Source organism: Lissotriton helveticus, chromosome 9 (assembly GCF_964261635.1).
Source record: "Lissotriton helveticus chromosome 9, aLisHel1.1, whole genome shotgun sequence".
In the NCBI taxonomy this organism is placed as follows: domain Eukaryota; kingdom Metazoa; phylum Chordata; class Amphibia; order Caudata; family Salamandridae; genus Lissotriton; species Lissotriton helveticus.
Window position 1 is genome coordinate 126,971,132 of NC_136070.1, and position 19,776 is coordinate 126,990,907.

At 42.5% G+C, this 19,776-nt stretch overlaps 1 protein-coding gene across 1 annotated transcript in view; it reads right to left on the reverse strand.

Moving 5' to 3' along the window:
* Positions 1-364: 364 nt before the first annotated feature.
* Positions 365-19,776, reverse strand: part of MED6 (mediator complex subunit 6) — a 90,459-nt gene continuing 71,047 nt past the window's right edge. The window contains exons 5-8 of the mRNA XM_078659613.1: positions 12,176-12,284; positions 4,672-4,787; positions 1,383-1,410; positions 365-1,178 (exon numbers count right to left, since the gene is read on the reverse strand). Coding sequence (XP_078515739.1) covers positions 1,048-1,178; positions 1,383-1,410; positions 4,672-4,787; positions 12,176-12,284 — 384 coding nt within the window. The 3' untranslated portion in view covers positions 365-1,047. The remainder of the gene's footprint in view (positions 1,179-1,382; positions 1,411-4,671; positions 4,788-12,175; positions 12,285-19,776) is intronic.

Genomic DNA, 19,776 nt, shown 5'->3' on the forward strand with positions numbered 1-19,776 from the left:
CTGTGGTATAATTAATTCAGTGCTGGACAACAATCCGGTTGGGATGTTGTTATCTCTTCTTGAGAGTGTTTTCAGCTAATAAATATAGTTTACCCTAAACACAAAAGCAATGCTGGCCCCAGGAATTGTGAATGAGGCTGGCTTCAATTAACCAAAAAATGATTGACATTAAGCATACAAAGGATACAGGCCCAGGCCTACAAAGTTCAACTGGCACGTGCCATATTTGGCCTCCCTTATGTAGCTATTTTAGTTTATGGATCCCCTGAATCCCTATTCTGTGTCTAGGAAGGAGTATGATGTGTCATTATCCATTCTGAACCAGAATCTTTTCTACAAATGGAAAGAATCTATAAGGCACTCATACATTTAATATCCCTTTATAATCTTTACCACGAACAGTAATTTTTGTGAAAAATACATGACATTAAAGCGAAAAGAGATATTGAAAAAATATATTTTTAACATTCCTTGCAAACCAATGGACTACTTTCAAACCACAGTCTAAATACTATATCAAAATTAATTAACATGAGTGAAAATATTTACATATTAAAAAAGTCCTTGTTCTGCCTGAAAACGCACTGACACAAAGGAAGCCAAGAGTTTTACCAAAGAAACAGCACTTTAAAAATTCTGGCCAGTGCTCTTACTTCATTGCTTCCTACATGAGGATACCCCTGATGCTGATGAATACATAGCAGCACCATCTTAAGTATGCCTATAAATACAAATTAAATAAAATGCAAATCTTTTGAATATTTACAAAATGAAAAGTTATTTTGCAATAATAATTCTTCAATAATACAAAGCCACAATATCCTATGCTCCCAACAATACTGACCACCATTCTTCTAGCAAAATCCTTTTTCCACGTTTTACGTTTAAAAAAAGGTGTAGGGTAAAAAAGGCAATTAGACAAAATGAAGTCCTTCTTTCATATTCACTTATGGTGTAGTCAGGGAGTTTTGTTCACGTTAGGAGAACCAGTTCCAAGTAGCTGTTTTGAGCTGCCCCTAGGAAAGGACAAAGAACGCTATCTGGACATCACTGGACTCTCATTCGCTTCTCCGGAGGAGCCTTCGGGCCACTGCTCTGCTGGGTTGTCTTGGGGACCTCCTTCTCTTCCTGCTTGATTGCTTCTGGAGCCTGTTCTGGCTCCTTCTTTATTTGATCAACTGTCCAAAAAACACAGTGCACATTTACATATCTGCAAATTGCTTCCATTAAGGCTGACATTCATCAAAACAATTCAGTACCAGGCTAGAAAATATTTTGCTTTTCTTGTTTCTAAACCATCAAATAGGTACATGCTTCTAGTCATTGAACGCCTAGTAAGTAACTGTACTTATAGCTAAAAAGAGAAGACAAATTTAACTTGCCTGCAATGGGTTTTTCCCCCGTCTTTTGCTGAAATGTAAAGGGATAAAAGATTCATTTAGAGGCAAAGTCTTGCTTGTTTTCGCATTCATTACATCTTCCATAAAACAAACAATTAATCATGAAGCTTTCTGGGACACTGCATCATTCAAGGATTCACTGGGGTCAAAGTAAGTTTAATAAAAAAGGGCAACACAAATTGTCCTTTCAGCAATACGCAGGATCTTTGTAATTCTACGGCATTATAGGGCAAAATTGTGGCACATGGCTGATCGAACTGCGTGGCATAAATGCAACACTGTAGGGCATCTCATGCACTATTCTGAAGCACATTGTATGATATTTTGACCTAGATAACATGAAAATGTAACACAAATCAGGCTTTAATAAAAAAGAAAAGGACCCTATTTCTCTAGAAAATATTTTTGGTTCCATAAGAAAGGACACATTCAAGTGAACCTATTCGAAATGTTATTCATTAACAGTTCACAATTTTGTCTTATATAAAACACCATTTGATCATTACAGCCATCTATGCCATCAGTTAAATATGTGTGTGGCATACACAACCTTACACTCAGCAGAACCAATTGGAATTGAAGCCCCTTTAAATCTTTTCATTATAATTTGCTTTCAAACTCTTCTATCTTCTTCATCCAGTGTTTATACCAAGGGGCATTTGGAAGCAGACATGGCATATCATGGGAACCTGCAAACCCTGTGCAAAATCTCTTCTCTAATTTCCCTATTACAAACTACATGTGAAGTCTATAGTCACCTGCAAAAAAGAGATGACATATTTGCTCAACTGTAATATATTGGATAAAGCACACATTGCAATATATTTTTAGGATATTGCATGCCACCGAAGGCCTGGTTCCTCTATATGAAAGGTGATTTGTAATTTTATAATGTATGGCAGGGGTTACTTGAATCATTAGATTACACTATAATATCACCCGTACAAACATCTTGGTGCGTTGCCCTTTCATATGAAAGACATAGGATGTTTGCAGACATGAAGAATAGACGTAGAATCTGCAGTGCAAATTTAGGCATGCCAAAAGCAATTAGTAATTTGTTGGAAAAATGTATCAGAATCAGGTTAATGTAACCCAGAATAAAACAAATGCTGCCTCTCAGAAGGTGCACGCACACTGATTTTTAGTGCCAGGTGTTTGTCCCATGCTGTAAAATCAGAGCAAACGTGCAAGAGGGCACTGCTTCTTTCTGCCAATTGGGTAGAAGTTTTACTCGGCCTGCAGCTTCCTCAAGCACAAACAGAAGGTTTTTTAACAAGAGTGGTAGCGACCATCCACGAACACCCGGGTTGAGAAATCTTGCAGGGAAGTGGTCTAGCATTGCATTTTCCTTGCTCGTGCTCACCAACCTACTGTTGGCGAGCGAGAAAAGAACTCCACTTTGCGGAGCATGAATAACTCAGCGGAGTTCACTGCCCAGGCTTAATTCAAATATCTTTTTCCAAAAATTACTAACTGCTTTTTCGTGTATTTACGTTTTCAGTACAGATACTGCTTTTATTCTTTTTGTCTGCAATAAACATTAAAGAGCAAGATACCAAGATATAAACAGTTTGTGGGAAAGGTGAGGGCGTGAGCATGTATTATTAGAAATAAAACACTCTCTAAAGTTTGTTTAACGGATATTGCAAGTCATCTCAAAGTTCAATGACCTTATAAGGGAACCTGCTCTTCGGCCTGGTCTGCCTATATTTTCAAGGACTCCTCATGATGTGCAATATACCTATAATTTATGGCAAGGGGAATACTATGTAGCATATATTATCTAAGAGGATGCTGCTTTAAGAACACTGGTGTATACTAGAACTGGCGTCAATAATCAATTTTTACGCTATTCATTTTAGCTCTTGTGGGGCAGCAGTCTGCCAGGCTGGTGTCCTACAATCAATCAAAATATGTTCATAAACACACACAATTCTGACCTCTTTAGTGACATTGTAAAGCAACAAACAGGAATAAGGTGACCAGATAACTTTTGCAAAGGGTCAAGAGTAACACTCATTTCATTCCTAGTAATTTGAGTACATTTTAATATGAGCTACAATGTTAAAATTTGCCACATGTGCAACATCATTATGTGAGAAACACCACTGTCTCACATATTCTGAGTGGCCGTGTAGATAACCGGGCTATTAGTATTGAAAGAAGGGCATTTACAGATATGATGAAGTATACCAAACTGTACACCATTGGGATATTGCGAGACAGCGTGAGATTACATGACTATACAGACGTAACACATTCATAAGAAGGACTTTCGGGTTTTACAGTGATCATTTTGAACTTCATTTTGTACTTCCTTTGTAGGTATATTTTGATATTCATTTTGTTCTGTTAAAAGGAAAGAAGCAGTATTATTTATTCTCCTGTCAATTTGGTAATTGTTGAAGGAAGTAGGAAGAAGACCACATTTCAGTTCCAAACTAGTTAGCAATAATGCATGCTCTGCAAATTAGTCTGGTACTTGGCCAGTTAGTAGCCCCCACCAATCAATTAATGTGCAGATGATAAGAATCTGCTAGCAAAAAATGCTGAACTCGGCGCAACCTGGGTGCCTTCAACAATGCTTTATAAACCTATTTAGCTCTTTGCTTCTTCGGGAACCATGCTATGGTTATCCAAAAACACACCAAACATATAGTTCTAGGAACACTACGATTACCATTGCTATTTCTGCTAACTTTACCGTGTGAGAGCGTGGTTCCTTTACAGAAGATTGCCCCCTTGACTTTTGGATAAAAAAAGCTTCTTGGTTTTTTTTTTAATCCCATAGTTCCAAGCAGTGTTAAGATATTTATAGGGATATGAACATGAAAGCAAAACAATTGCAAAAGTAATTCCTGTTCAAATTTAGTAACAGGGTTATGTGGAGGACTAAAAAACAGCAACTGAAAATATTGTATATTAAATATTCAAGTAAGGGCAGTAATATGGTATAAATGTCAGCCAATTTGCTCTAAAAGGTTGCTCATAGGATCAGTCAAGTGTTTCAGGTTTTTCAAATTCTCCTCAAGTGAGTTAAGGTAAAATGGCCAACTCTGGAAACCCCACCAGGCATCCAAGCACGTCCCAGAAACAATGATGTTTGACTTCTCAGTAAGGCCCTACAGATCCATGTCCCTGACACCAATAGATAAACGTTAAAAGGGGTACCCAGTAGATGATGATTGGGTTGGAGGTCATCCAGAAATCCACCAACAGCGCCAATCCACAAGCACACTACTTTCATGCATGCTGACATGGAGGTTACCTGCACAAACTTGGGAGGAAACTTATGCCGGAGGTCAAGGAGCAAGGAGTCCACTCGTTGCCTCTGAAAGAAGGAGCTTGCTTCTTCTGTTTTCTTGGACTTGGGTTTTGCTTTATCTGCACAAAACACAAGCAATGTAACATAAGCAATCAAAACAAAGTTATTCAACTTTTTATTCCACTGCTGACCCAAGTGTTCTGGTGAAAACTGGACAAGAACAAATCTCCTTGCTATGTGGTACTCCTATTTGAACTCAGCCTCTATTGTACCTATATTTCCTCTCTTGAAGATCTGCATTCTTCTGTAGGTCGCTTCTGCATCTTTAATTACTTGTTTGTGTGTATATGAAAAGGCCATCTGATACAATTTCATCAGATAAGAGATTAGAACAGAGCATGCCCCCATGTTTGCCATGAAGTTCCAAGAAAAACAACCAAACATAAAACTGATGTCAACATTTGTCAGAGATCTAATTGCATATATTGCAGTACAATCCAAATGATGATCGTAAGATAAAGGTCTACAGCCTCCCTGAGTCAAATATTGTAGACAGAGCTTCTTCTTGAAGTAATCTTTGCACATACAAGGCCTACATTTCTGATGCCTTGCATTGCCCTTGCAAGCACAAAGAGCAAGGGTGTTCATGGACAGGACTGGAAAGAATAACCGCTCATTTGCCTGAATTACCCAAGAGTTTAATTTGGGTTTCATGAGTGAAAATTGAATGTTTCGGTGCACCAATGGGTGAGCCTCCATGCAAAGATCAGGGTATTTTGCCATATCCCTTGGCAACATAGAGCAAGGCTAATCTGAATATAAATCTGAATTCTTCTAATTCTACAAGTACAAAATGTTAGACTGCCGTTTTTTTTTTTATTTTAAAGAAAAATAAAATTGGCTAACTATCACCATGAAAAAATCTATTAGGCTAGATTCATTTTCTGCAGACTCTATATCAAAGACCAGGCCTAACTTTTTTGAATCCCAGCAAGATTTCAAAAGAACTTACTTTCAATGTGCTGAGTTCCCTGGCTAGGTCACTTGCTAAGACAGTTCTCCATTGTTCTACTGTGAACACGGGCCACATATTTTTACTGAAAGTGTAATGGTGGGATCAAGACTTTCAACGTGCTGTTTAAATGTGACCAGAATAAAAAATATGAAGGGAAATAGAAAGGTTCTGAAACTGTATAGGTTTTCCATTACATTAAGAATCCATGCTGAAATAACTTGTTTTTACATAGAGCTTCATACCACACTTCTGCCTTTGCTAAGAGTTTAAGTAACAAAAATAATGTGATCATTTGTTAAGATTTTCAAAACCACCTGGATGCAATGAGGACTTGAGCTTGTCTTTCATTACAATTATGAAAATCAGCATATTTTGTGTTAGAAGGCAGGACTAACAGCTCTCACCTGAAATGTACTATTAAACAGAATAGCTGTTTAAGATGGACAACGAAAATCACATAATAATCTGCCAATTCTAGCCCCAGTTCTAACTGTACTGTGCTGCACACTTTCATTAGCAGAAAAAGTGGGGGAAAAAAATCACCTTAAAGGATTTCTTTTCACCTATGTGGGTTTATGTCATAATCCTTATTATCTGGATTGGTTACACTGTCTGCACTCACCAACATGGATAAACAGTAAAGGGCTATGACGTTGTGAAAGGCTTTACAGCAGTGGTAGTCACGCGCAAGGCTGTCTAATAGCACATGGTCAACATATTTAGCAAAAAGTGCTTTTAAAAGGGAAAACTGAGAATATTTGCAACGTTTCTTGGTCAGCTAAACAGTTTAAATCCCACATAAAGGATTTTGGATTTTTTTTACTTTTCTTCTAGAGATTCAACTTCTATAAGAACCCTTAAATTGTTTGGCTTCCTAGCAATATTTTACATTGTACAAATGTTTTTTAACTAATTAAAAGCACTGTTGAATACCGGTTTTAGGTAGATTAATTAAGACAACATTCCACAGCATCCCACTGCTCCTTTTACACATGCTCACAATGTTTAACATTTCACATGTGAGAAGACCACCAATTTAGAGCCGCACTCTGAACAAAGATATGTTGAGTTTATGTCCTAATGAATGAACTTTCAAAGACCTGTGCGAATTCTAATTATTGCAATGCTTAGCCATAGTGTTGCATATGGTGTACTAAAATAAAGAGGAAGACGTTTCCCTTGGCTGAAACTAAAATTAGACATTAAAAAAATCCATATTGAATATTAATTTGTGGTGAAGATGGTTACATGGGCCATCCACACTTCAGCTTGCACTCTTCCTGCTTAACAGAACAAGCATTGTTGTTGGGACAGAAAAGTCCTCTACATGGCAATGGACATGCACACCTGCCCTCAGTGCCCAACTGTACTGGTGTCTGGAACCTTAATGCTGATTGTTGGTGACATAGGCAAACAAGGATCATGCAAGTATGTCATGACATAAACATGTCTCACAGATTGTGGCCGTGTTGGACCGGGAGAGGTGCCCAAAGTGCTACTCTCATAGTGTTGAGAGGCTACCGTCTTCACCAGGAGTTAAGCAGCATGAGTGATGTGGTGGAAGCATAACATGTAGTGATTAGTAGAAGTGAACAGGTCCTTTCTAGGTCGAGTCTGGGCAGCGCATGCGCTGCTCCAAGGCATGCAGTATTGGAGTATGTCTTTGAAGCCTTGTCCACTCTCCACCCATATTTTTAATTGGCTTGTGTCATTGTCCTTCGTAAACGCTGGCTTCCGAGTGGTTATTTGGCTGTTAGTCCCTCCTTGGTTTATTCTTGCCTGCATTTGTTACCTCCCATAATGACTGGTCCTTTTACTGGTGTTGTTACATGTTCTGCTTTAAAGGTCGGTGAGCACTATTTTATTTAATGCTTATCCCCCATTCCACACACTACCTTGCAGCAGCCGTGCGCTTTTATTTTAATTTTTACTAATGGCGGTCAGCTTTAACTATAGCGGCCGCGTTTAGTAGCACAGTCCGCATTTAGCATCAACGCTTATTTGTCTATTTTAGTGTACTAGCGTTCAAGTGGCGCTTTCACATTTATGGAGGTCGCACCCCTTTCTTTACACAAACCGTGACTAGAGAAAGGTACACAGCTGACATTAAAGTGAAACCGCAGCATGGGTGCTTTTATCCCAAAAACAAGTTTGTCAACTTGACAAAACAATGCTTTTTTTCACTTTAATGTAGGACACGTCCCTTTCTTTAGACTCTGCATGTCTAAAGAAAGGGGCGCGGACTCCATAAATGTGAAAGTGCCGCATGGGAGGCTAGTAACAATTTGCAATGCAATAAGTCTCGCATTTGCGAAAGTTTAAGTTATTGCGTTGCCAATAGCTTAAACTCTTGTTAATGCAAGATAATTTTCACTACAAATGCTTGTTAATCAGTGGCACTGGAGTAAGGCCTACAGGCTCACTCATTTTTAAGTCCTGCTAATCTGTGCTTAGTTCACCCTTGGCCTACATGGGTTTGTTGTAAAATGCTGTGCAGCACAGGAGTGGTGTATCTGCCCTGGGTGTTGTATGCCTGGGAAAGGTACAATACAGAGATAATGCAGTACTGAGCAGTGAGTGCATGGTTATTGCATGTGTTGAGTAGGTTTGCCTATGAGAGGTCCAGTACATGAAAGATACAGTGCTATGCAGTATGTGTAAGTTGCATACATGCACTGGCTGTATGTGGGACTGTGAATGGTACAATAAATGGTGGGCCCTGGGTTCTATTTTGGGAGACCCAAGCCTGCATGGTGAAAGTCGAAGAGGAATTAGAGAGATCGCCTCCAGACAGATTTGTGTATTGCTGGATAGGGCAGAGCTAGGCCTCCCCATTACACTTCCAAAGGTGCTTTTTGATTTACTGAAGGGTCACAAGGAAGGGGCCTGGGCACATCTCAGGACGGAGATGGGGCTGATCAGAGAATCATAAGGAGTGGGGCTGGGGGCCTTGGGCTAACATTTTGATGCACATATCACTTTGGCTGACATCCAGTTGTGACCTCTAGTCACTCCCATGGCCTGTGTTGTGGGACTATCAACTTTGGAGTTGCTCCTGTTTTGACAGACTTCTTTTTAAGAGGACAAGAGGCAGAGGAGTGGACAATTAAAAAGAAGCAAAAATCCTCAAAGACTCAGACCCTAAATCACATTTGGTGTCTGGAAATGGACTATAAAAAGGAGAGTTTGAGACCTCAAAAATGGTCATCTGCCAAGCAATCAGACAGACTCTGTCAGGAGGGGAAGCTCTGCAAGACTTCTGCCTGTGACCAGGACTAAGGGTCAGGGCCTGCTAGTCTATGCTCGATGAGGGAACATCACCCAGGGAATCCAATACCACCTGTCCTGCAGCCTGGAGTACCATAGCCTGCTTGCTTGCCAAGACTAGTATGCCTTGTGAAAAAGAGAAGCGTGTTGGAGTGGGTAGGTCCAGTCGGGAGCCCTGTTGAGTGGATTCCCTCTGTGAGATGTGATGAAATGGCGGCTGCACTAATTGGGGCATTGCCAGTGGGCAGGACAGAGTCGGGGACCTCTGTATGCTAGGGGAGGGCCGCTGCAAAGTGAGCCATGTGCCACACTGAGCCGAACTAGCCGAAGCCAGTGCGTAGTGCCGAGTGGGCAACCCCATATGCTGGTAGTGGTGCAGTGAAAAAGACTGCCATGTAAGAACTGTAGCTGGACGTGAACCTAAGAGGGGCCGCTGACTAAGATTTCCCCTAGCCGACCGGCCTGTATCCCATGTACTGTGAGATGCGGTGACCACGTATATGCTGCGCGTGGGTGTCACTGGGAGCAACGAGAACCGCAAACTGAACTGCAATGCCCCACTGGAAAAGTGAGGCTGCCATGGGAGCAAATGCGCACTATATCCCAGATGAGGGACCAGGCAAAGGATCAACGCAACCACCCTTTACCAAGAGCCAAACCGGGCACTTACCCAGCAGGAGGAGCCATAAAAAGCATCTGGTTGCTTCAGGTGCGCAACCATGCATAAGGGACTCTGCATCCGCTGAGTGCAGTTACCTGGGCTGCATGCAGCAGACTCACCTGAATTTAGCTGCTTTGAGCACATGCGGACGGGGCATACTCAAGAAATTCAGACACTCCACGCCTGCTGGTGCGGGTAAGACTGATTCCAAGCCTGTCAGCCTCTGAGGAACATGCTGCTACTTAAGCACGGTAGCGCTGGAACACCATTGACTTTTCAGTAGAGTTAAAGTGGACTTTTGAGACTTAGCCAGCAGGTGGGAAATACCAAGAAAGCTACAAATAGTGAATGAGGAAAACCCACTATCGCTGGAGTGGGACAGGGAATCGCCAGAGAAACACTAGAGCCCTGGCCTGAAAGGGGTTTGGCTCTGAGAAATTGTTTGTTAATTTGTATTACTCTCCTCTTTGTTGGTAGCAGTAGAAAATAAAACACCTTTTTCCTATAAGGTGAGTATTGGGCGTGGCAATGATTTATTGATGCTGCTACCCACATTTGGAGTTGTAAGCCTGTGTTCACTCTCCAGTATTAACATCTGAGAGGGAACTTTGGACTGCTCAGACCACACTAACCAAGAGAGTCAAGTACTGAAGGGGCACTTGGCCCAGTTGCTCAGAATCCATACTAGATTGGGCCCCGGGTCATCAATAGTAAAAGGCCCCAAACCACATGGTTGGGCCCAGTAACCCCTGCTTGTCCTGTGTACCTCTGAAAGGGGTTCTGACGATCAGCAAAGCCATTACATCTGGCTATTTCATAATGATAGAACTACTTCTTTAATTGTGAAGTCTGTGTGTCACTGTGTGAAAATGGGTGGAGGAATGATTGAGCACATGGACAGAAGAAGGATTGATTGAGTGCACGGGTAGACGAAGAAGTGAGAAAGGGCATTGCTGGGAAGTGCATGGATGGATGCCAGGAGGATGGTTACTGAATGACAGGGAAGATGAATGCATAGATGGATGCGGACAGTTTACAGCAATCTTACAAGCTGAGGCCTCAAATTGCAGTAGCAAAAACATGGCAATGGAAGCATTACACCAGGGCTGTGCCTCCTCGTAAAGTATGAGTGTTTCTACAGTTAAAGTATTCAGTAAAGCAATACAGAAAATCTGCTACTTGCTCAGTTCTAAGAGGAAAGCCATCACAAGCTGTAAATTGCCATTGACACAGTAACAATTCATTAATCTATTCAAAGATCATCCCCATACTATTGAACCTGTGCCTTGGCGCATACAAAAGGCAACCTGACTTTTATGATTAACCAGCTGGTATACTCTCTTTTAGGAAAACAAGTAAAAGGAAAAAAGCTATTTGAGGTTTTTAGCAGATAATAAATAATACTATTTTAGACATTGAGGCAGGGTTAGCACCAATGAGTTCTTAAATGCATGTGGCATCAATAACGGTTGAACTTTTTTAAGCAGAAGTAGGGACTGTTTGTAAGCATGCTCTGCATTCCATTTTGAGCCGGTCCTATTTCTACTCCCTCCGTTTGGAAGCATGTTCCGTTTTGCACATTGCTATCGGGTCAGCATGACACAAATATGTATTAATTCGGGACCACTTCTCTATTAAGGTAAGACCCACCATCGGCACCAATATTTTCTTTCTCTTTTGCCGAATAGACGCTCCTCATAACCGTTTCGTTTTGTGCTGGCCCATCAAGCGTGGGCCAAGAAAAGGGATGTGTTCCAAAAGTGAGGTTTGCCATTTTAATTTCCACTAGAAAGTTTGCTCTCAGATACAGAAAAAAACAACTCAATGGAATAGCTTCAAATTTGGCACAAAGTGAGAACTTTACTCAGAAAGCCTGCTTTTGAGATTTGGTGTGAATCAGTCTGGAGAAAATGTTGTGACTGCCATTATAGGACTCAGACACTTGCTCCCAGAGCCCTGAAAAAAGTGCAAAAGGACACTTAAGGCAGGATGACCACACACCGACCGACCCCCCATGCCCATGTGGGGGGTCCCAGTGGAAACAATAGGTTAAAATGTTTTTTAAAAACCAAAAACATTTTTGGCCGCTGAAAACACAGTACAGCTTGGCCACATGTGTACTAACAGTAATTCTATACTGTACATGACTTAAAGCCCTTTACAACCAACTTTCTTTTTTTTGTAAGGGTTTACGGAGTAACATGAATAGCAGTGTCATCGATGACGTCAACAATGATTTAATCAGTGATGTCATCAGAGATGTCATTTGAGATGTAAACAGTGATGTTATCACTGATGTAATTTAACATGTTATGTAATGCATGACATCATAAGCAGTGCATGCCAAGGGTGCAAGTTATAGTTGGGTCACTAAACTGTAAATAGCAAATGTCATTGTTTTTCTTTCAATTTTTGGATGTTCATGCTTAGTTGTTTGTTGTGGCAAATGCCACAAGACAGCAATTCCGCAAGCTCAGGCTGGGCACAAAAAAAAAAACTTTCATGCGATATGGGTCATTTCTGAGTAAGAGACACCATTGCTAACAGCTTATCTGGAAACATACCTCGTTCTTCCTGATCTTTGAAGTGCCACCAGTACCCTTTGGAAGGGTGGTACCGGCAGTAGGACATGGCTTCATCAAAGGCTGACTGGATACCATGTACGGCACTAAGCTGCAGAAGCACAAACCAAATGTAAGAACACTAAAGCCCACAAAACAGCAAAAAACGCATACAGATATCAAACATACTGTACACATCAAATCTATTGTAAACAGAATCTAAGAATGTCCTAGTGTGTCCCACTTATTACCAGTCAGGCTAAATGTTTCACACAGAACGACAGTGACTTGCTGGTATTCCCCAGTTCCAGAGACCAGTCATTTAAAATCTCAAAGAACTTTAGTAAACAAATATGAATTTTAGATCATAATACGAGCATCTAAGGTAGTAGTTAGAACATTTGCATCATATTGTTTAGCAAACAATACAATATCTGCTTTTCTATAAAATATTTTCCATAGAAGTACCAAAAGGCAGACACAAGTAGAAGCTAATATTATTCACAGTACCACATACTGCTGGGACCTGAGCCTGATGCAGAATGAGAAAACATCCAATGGAAGCACAAATCGTACACCATTATGAGGATGCTCAAATGTATAGAATAGCAAACATAAGTCTTTCTAGTTTGGAGTCAGGAAAGTATAGTTTCTTACCGGTCGGTGTAGTTTTGCAGCTTGAAGACTTTCTGGATTCACTATGCCGTGCATTATTCTGCTATCTAGTAATTGGGTCTGGAATTGTAATCTTTTTTTTTTTTCTTTTTCGTGGCCCAGGTGGGCGTTGACATAGCACCATTTGGTTTGGTGTCCTTCGTGACGTTGATGCGCTTCCTCCGGAAGCTCCCACCTTTGGTCGCCATCTTCGGATTCTTTTTTCTTGTCTTGTGTTACTCTTGTGTTTTTCCTTTTATCTTTTAAAGTCTTTCTACAGTTTTAAACACCTTTGCTCCTGTCTCATCTTTCTGGCGGAGGAGGGAGGGTTCGCTAGTGAATCCAGAAAATCTTCAAACTGCAAAACTACACTTACAGATAAGAAGCTATACGATTTGCAGAGTGAATCTTTCAGGATTCACTATGCTGTGCATAGACTTTGTAGCGGTTTGTATTTATTGTGGTGTTTGGGTGGAAGATGAGGTCTGGTTACTGAATATGTGTTGTAAGACCTTCTGTCCCACTTGCGCTTCTTTGTTCATTTGGATATCTACACAGTAGTGCTTAGTGAACGTGTGCACTGAAGACCATGTTGCAGCTTGGCAAATGTCTTGAATTGGTGTGTTAGCTAGAAACGCAATTGCTGCTCCTTTCTTCCTTGTTGGGCGAGAATGAGCTGCTCCTTGTAACAGTTGTCCTGCTTGCTTCTGGCATAGTTGTATGGTTTGCGCAATCCACCGTGCAATGGTATTTTTGGTAACTGGCCGTCCCAAAAAACTGCTGGCAAAGGAAACAAAGAACTGCTTTGTCTTTCTGCACTCCTTTGTCCTTTCTATGTAGTGCATTATAGCCCTCCTTGCTTCCAGTGTGTGTAGCACCCTTTTTGTGCTTGTGGTTGGCTTTTGGAAAAGACTAGGTATTTGGATTGTTTTGTTGATGTGGAATCGAGACACCACCTTTGGCATGAAGTGTGGGTCTGTTCTCATTACAATCCTATCATTGTGAATTTGCAGGTAGGGCTCTTGAAGTGTTAGCGCTTGCAGCTCACTTACTCTTCGTAGTGATGTGATAGCCACAAAGAAGGCGGTCTTAAGCATGAGCGTGTGCTGTGTAGCCTTGTGAATAGGGTCAAATGGTGCCTTCATCAATTGAGTTAGCACTACGTTGAGGTTCCATGCTGGTGCTAGCATTCTGCATGGAGGTGCGATTCTCTTTGCTCCTTCTAGAAATCTTTTTACAACTTTGGAGGTGAAGAAACTTTTCCCTGTTTCTCCTCTTGTGTAAGCCACTATCGCCGCTTAGTGCACCCTTCGGGATGTGTAGCTTAGTTTACTTTGTAGTAGCTGCGTTAAGTATTTTAGTACTGTTGATTTCCTTGTGATTTTCCTTTGCAGTTTCTCTCTAATGCACCATTCGGAGAATATTTTCCACTTTGCTACAGAGCACTTTCTTGTGGTAGGTCTTCTTGCCTCCCTGAGCACTGGCATTGTGCTTGCGGGTAGTTTGAGGTGTGCAAACTCTAGGTCTTCAGGAGCCATGCCGCTAGGCTGAGGCTCTCTGGTTCTGGGTGTAGCACCTTTCCGTTATGCATTGTTAACAGGTCCCTTCTTTTTGGGAATCTGTGTGCTGGTGTTTTTGCGCCATTTCCACCATTTGTGAGAACCAGGATTGTCTGGCCCACTGCGGTGCTATTAGTGTTAGCGACATGTTGCTGATCCTGCATTTGCTGAGTAACCTGTGTATCAGTGGTATCAGGGGAAAAGCGTATGCAAATGTATTTGACCAACTTATCCATAGCGCATTCCCTTGTGACCGATGGTCTGGTTGTCTGGATGCAAAGTGTTGGCATTTAGCATTTTGGTGTGCTGCAAATAGGTCTATTTGCAGTGTACCCCACTTCCGGAACACTTTCTGTATTTCCTGTTGGTTGATCTCCCATTTGCGGGATGCTGACTTCTGCCTGCTGAGTCGGTCTGCTTCCACATTGTCCTTCCCTGGGACATGTATGGCTAGTAGGTCTATTTTTAGTGGAATGGCCCATGTCCATATTTCCTGTGCTAGCCTGGATAGTGCTACTGATTGTGTTCCTCCTTGTTTGTTGATGTAGAACATGGTGGTTTTGTTGTTCGTAAAGCTCCTTCTGAAAGGCGTTTAAGGCTAGGAACACAGTTATTAGATCTAGGTAGTTGATGTGCTTGACCGCATCCTGCTGCGACCATAACCCCCTCACCTTGAGTTTGTTCATGTGCGCGCCCCACCCCAGTTGGGATGCGTCTGTTGTGATGGCCACTGTTGGTTGTGTGAATGGTTTTCCCTGTGGTATGTTTTCCTTGTTCCACCACGCTATTTCCTGATGCACTGCGTGTGTGTGACAACCACTAGATCTTCCCAACTCCCTGTTGCCTTTGAGAATTGCTGCTGTATCCATTCCCGGAATGGTCTCATGTGGAGTCGAATATTTGGGATCAGGTGTTTGCATAACGCCATCATTCCCTCTTAGTTTGCTCACGGTCCTCACTGTCAGTACTTGCCCCTTGCAGTACAGAAGTGTTTCCTTCAGTATTGCCAAAATCCTCTTTGTGCTGGGGAACACCTTGCTTTGTATGGTGTTGATCTCTGCCCCTAAGAATATCTTCACCTGTTCTGGTTCTATTGCCGACTTTCCCCAATGGATTGAAAAACCTAGTTGACTTAGTGTATCACCTGCTGGATGTTTTGTTTGCACTGGCTGTAGGAGCTTGCTTTCACGAGCCAGTCGCCGAGGTAGGGGTATACATGTATTCCCTGCCTCTTTAGGTGCACTGCTAATGCTGCTAGGCATTTTGTAAACACCCTTTTTGAACCCGAATGCGAGCACTGTGAACTGGTAGTGAGTCTTGCTGATCACAAACCTTAAGGAGCGTTTGTGTTGTTTGTTGAAGGGGATGTGTAAGTACGCATCCTTTAAATCTATAGTTGCCATGTAATCCCCTTCCTGTTACTGGGGTATTATTTCTTGCAGAGACTTCATTTTGAATCTTTGTGCCCTTATGAACTTGTTTAAGAATCTTAGGTCCAAGATAGACCTTTTTGTCTACCTTTGGTACAAGGAAGTAGTTGGAATAAACTCCCTTGTTTCTTTCCTTGCATGGTACTATCTCTATTGCCTCCTTGTTGAGCAGTTCCTGTGCCTCTAGTATCAAGAGTGAAAGTTATTTTGCAGAGTGTGACTTGTTGCTTGGCTTTTTGTTTGCAGGTTGTTTTATTACTGCAGTGATCCCATGGACTTTGCAGTTTCATTGTCCTTTTTGAGTTGAGTTAACTTTCCGTCGACTGGCATCCTAAAACGTTGTTCTCCGTTGAAGGGCATGTTCAGGATGTTAGTCTGTACCTCAGACTTGAACCCCGAAATACACAGCAATGCCTGCCTTCTCTCTGTTACCCCGATAATCATCTGTCTTCTGGACGTCTCCGCTGCGTCCAAGGCCGACTTTAAACATGTGTTTGCCACGTTTTCCCCCTGCTCTACCAGGTGGGTTGTCCTCCGCTGGTACTGTTCCGGTAGGTGCTTCAGGCGTTGCCCTACTTCCTCCCAGTGCTGGTATGCATGCCTGTTGATTAGGGTGTTAAGAGTTGGCGATGCACCATTGGAATTGCCGCACTCTGTTCTACCTTCCTCCCTGTGAGATCCATTCTCCTACTCTCCTTGTCAAGAGGTGGTCCTGCATTTGTGGGCACGTTGGCCCTTTTCCTAGCCATTGCAATAATGATTGAATCGGCTGGCACTGATCCTTGAATGTATGCAGGGTCCTCTGAGGAGTGCTTGTACTTCTCTGTTCTTGGGGTTACAGATTTACATATAGCTAGTTCCTTGAAAGCCTCTCTGCCCTGGTCCAGCACATTAGGGAGCATGGGCAGGAATTTACTTCTTGTTTGTGTGGGTAAGAGAGTCTCCAGGAGAAAGCAAGCCTTGGGTTTCTCCTCCACCAATTCTACCCCATATGTTTGTGCAGCATTTTTGACCACCAAATTATAGATCCCTATATATCGTCTGGTGGCGAAGGCCTCGAAGGGTATGTGTCTACCCCTTCTTCTGGCATGTCGGTGTCGAGATCATGCCACTCCAAGTCTTGCGCCTCCGAAGATGTTAAGTCCTGGTAGGTTAGCTGTTCCTCCTCGCCTTCTCCCTCGAAGTAATCAAGGGCTTCTCCTTCCTGTTCTTCGATCGCTTCAAGCGTTTTCGGCGGTTCAGGGTCTTTGAAGTCCCTCTCGACCTCGGCCGGAGGCTTCGGCGAGATGGTGTACCGACTCATCTTGTCGTCGAAGTCCTTCTTCCGCTGCAGGATTCTCGCCATTTTGGCCTTGAGCCTCCTTTTCTTCCTTTCCATCTCGACAGCCTGTTCAGCGTCGAGGGTTTGAGCGCTTCGTATTCGTCGACATCGAAGCAGTTGGCGACCCTTCTCTTCTCGGCATTGAGGAGTCCTTTTCGGGGGCTTTCTTCAATGACCATGATTTTTCGTGGGTCTTTGCCATCCGGGAGTCCTTTTCGAAGGATCCACTGGACACTTTGTCCTTGGGTGCAGTTGCTTTCGTCGAGATTTGACAGCACTGTTCCCTCGAGGACTTTGTCTCACTCTTTCCAGTGTCGGTCGAATGTTTTAGGGTCGTCGACTCTCTTTCTACGTTTTCTTATGGACTTCAACGACCATGCAGTCCTCAAGTCCTTCGGTGATGCTGTCCTCCTCTCCACTGGAGAGGCCCAAGTCTTGGAGCGATGGAGGTGGCCCCGCCATATTGTTGTTCGCCCTTCTCTGCCTCTCCCTTACCCTGAGGTTCTTGGGTGTGAACGCCGAGCGCGCATTGCAGTCCTCGCTGTTGTAGCTGACTGCAGGCAGAGGTTGCAGACTGGATGCTGGTCCTTCTGGGCGTATTCGTGGTGGCAATTGGTGCAAAACTTGAAGGTGGTTTTGTACATTCCTGCGCTCAGGGAGCCCCATGTGTGCGCATTCTCGTGGGAACGCAGAGTTCTCTCAAAATGTTCTTCTCCTTTGTAGTCCCGTCTACTTGGCCTGTAGTCAGGTGCGATGATAAGCTTCGATTTTTATGATTTTTCCTGTTTTCCATCGATTCCTCTTCCAAAAATCTGGAACTCCTCGACAACAATGCAGACCCAACGGTGGAAAAAAGAATCTGAAGATGGTGACGAAAGGTAGGAGCTTCCAGAGGAAGAGCGTCAACGTCACGAAGGACACCAAATGGTGGTATGTCGACGACCACCTGGGCCACGAAAAAAAAAAAGAAGAGAACAAAGGCTACAATTCCGGACCCAGCCATTAGCTGGCAGAATAATGCACAGCATAGTGAATCCAGAAAGATCCACGCTGCAAAACCACTCCCATAATTTGTAAGGAGGTCAAAAGACAAGTCATACAGATTAGAACAAAAAGATTAAAGTAATAATACTGCCTGAAATATTAACAAGCAAAACAAAACTACAGTCTTTCATTTTATTTCTATTTTCTTCTAGTTTTAAAATGTTGCATTAAATCTAAAGCAATTAGGATTTGTTTTCAATTTGACACTCCTCTTGGCAGCAAATCTCCACAAGTTAGAGCGCTCAGTGAAATCAAAAGAACTTGAGAACTGCTACTTCCTGAATGGCTCATTACAGAGCTTGTGCATGAAAATATGCTTCCTTTTTAGGTTTCAAATCCTGTGCATGAACAAGTACATAGTTAAGATCAGAATTGACAAAGTTAGGGAAATGGAGGCCAGATTCACAGAGGTTTTTCTATGACTAGTCATAGCTTACTCCAGACTTAAGTAACCTACTCATATTGTACTGATATAGCTCTTTCCAGACCGCTTGCAAGATACTGCTAGACATGGTCACTAATGAAGATAAGATTTTTGAGTTACAATGAATGCACATGAAGACCAGTGTGAAGCTGTGCCATTGATACATACATATACATGTCAATCAATCAATCAGCATGTGTATAGCACATTACTGTTATTCCTAAGGGTATTGAGTTTCATCCTGAGGTCTGCTACGGAAAGTGCTGTTCGAAGATGGAGGGGTGGGTCACTCCAGGTCCTGGCAGCAATGTAAGAGGAGGAGGAGTGGCCCCCATATGGCAGATGAGGATGAGCCCAAGTCCCTTGCGGGGAAGTGGAAACCACTGGCCAGAGTGTGGTGGTCTACAGTTGTAAAATACTATCCTGAGCAGAAAAACCCTAGCAGAATTTAGATCATCCTGCTGAGCTTGGACATTATACTTGTTTTTATTCAAAGAAGTTTAGAGTCGTAGGATGTGGCAGAGGTTGGAAACGGCACGCTGGTCCACCCATAGATTTTTTGCGTTACACCTTGGCTAAAATTGGAAGGGTGTGGGTTCCAACACCACCTTCCTATCTGCATTCCCTGGGCGAGCTCTGTGGACACTGAAGATCACTTGACTTAGTTTGGGATGGGGGCGATAGCCGCCGGTGAAGTCAAAGTAAAGTGATCTGTAGGAGTAGAGCGATGTTCCAGTAGGAAGATCCACTGAATGGAAGTAGATATTGCAGTGATGGTTATCGGAGTTGCTGGTCTGGAAGAGTGGAGAAGTTAGGTTTGAGAACACAGTGCAATACACATTGATCTCATGACCACTGATGAACACACCTGTACCTAATGGAAAAACACATTCTAAGGTGATGTCCATGCGCACTGTAGACTAGGTGAAAAGTCACAGCACATTCCAGGAATCAAGCTTCTTCAAAGAAAAATAAGTTGTAACGTCAAAGCCAACACTAGCCGGTAGGAGTATGCAGAGAGCATGTGCATCTACAGTCACACATACTATTACAAAGTTAACAACTTCTTTGTGGGCTGCAGAGACGAACTACCATGATGGACAATCTAGCCAAGCTTTCAGTCCAGTTTTTAACACTCACAAAAATTAGAAATGCAATGAGTATCAAATGGG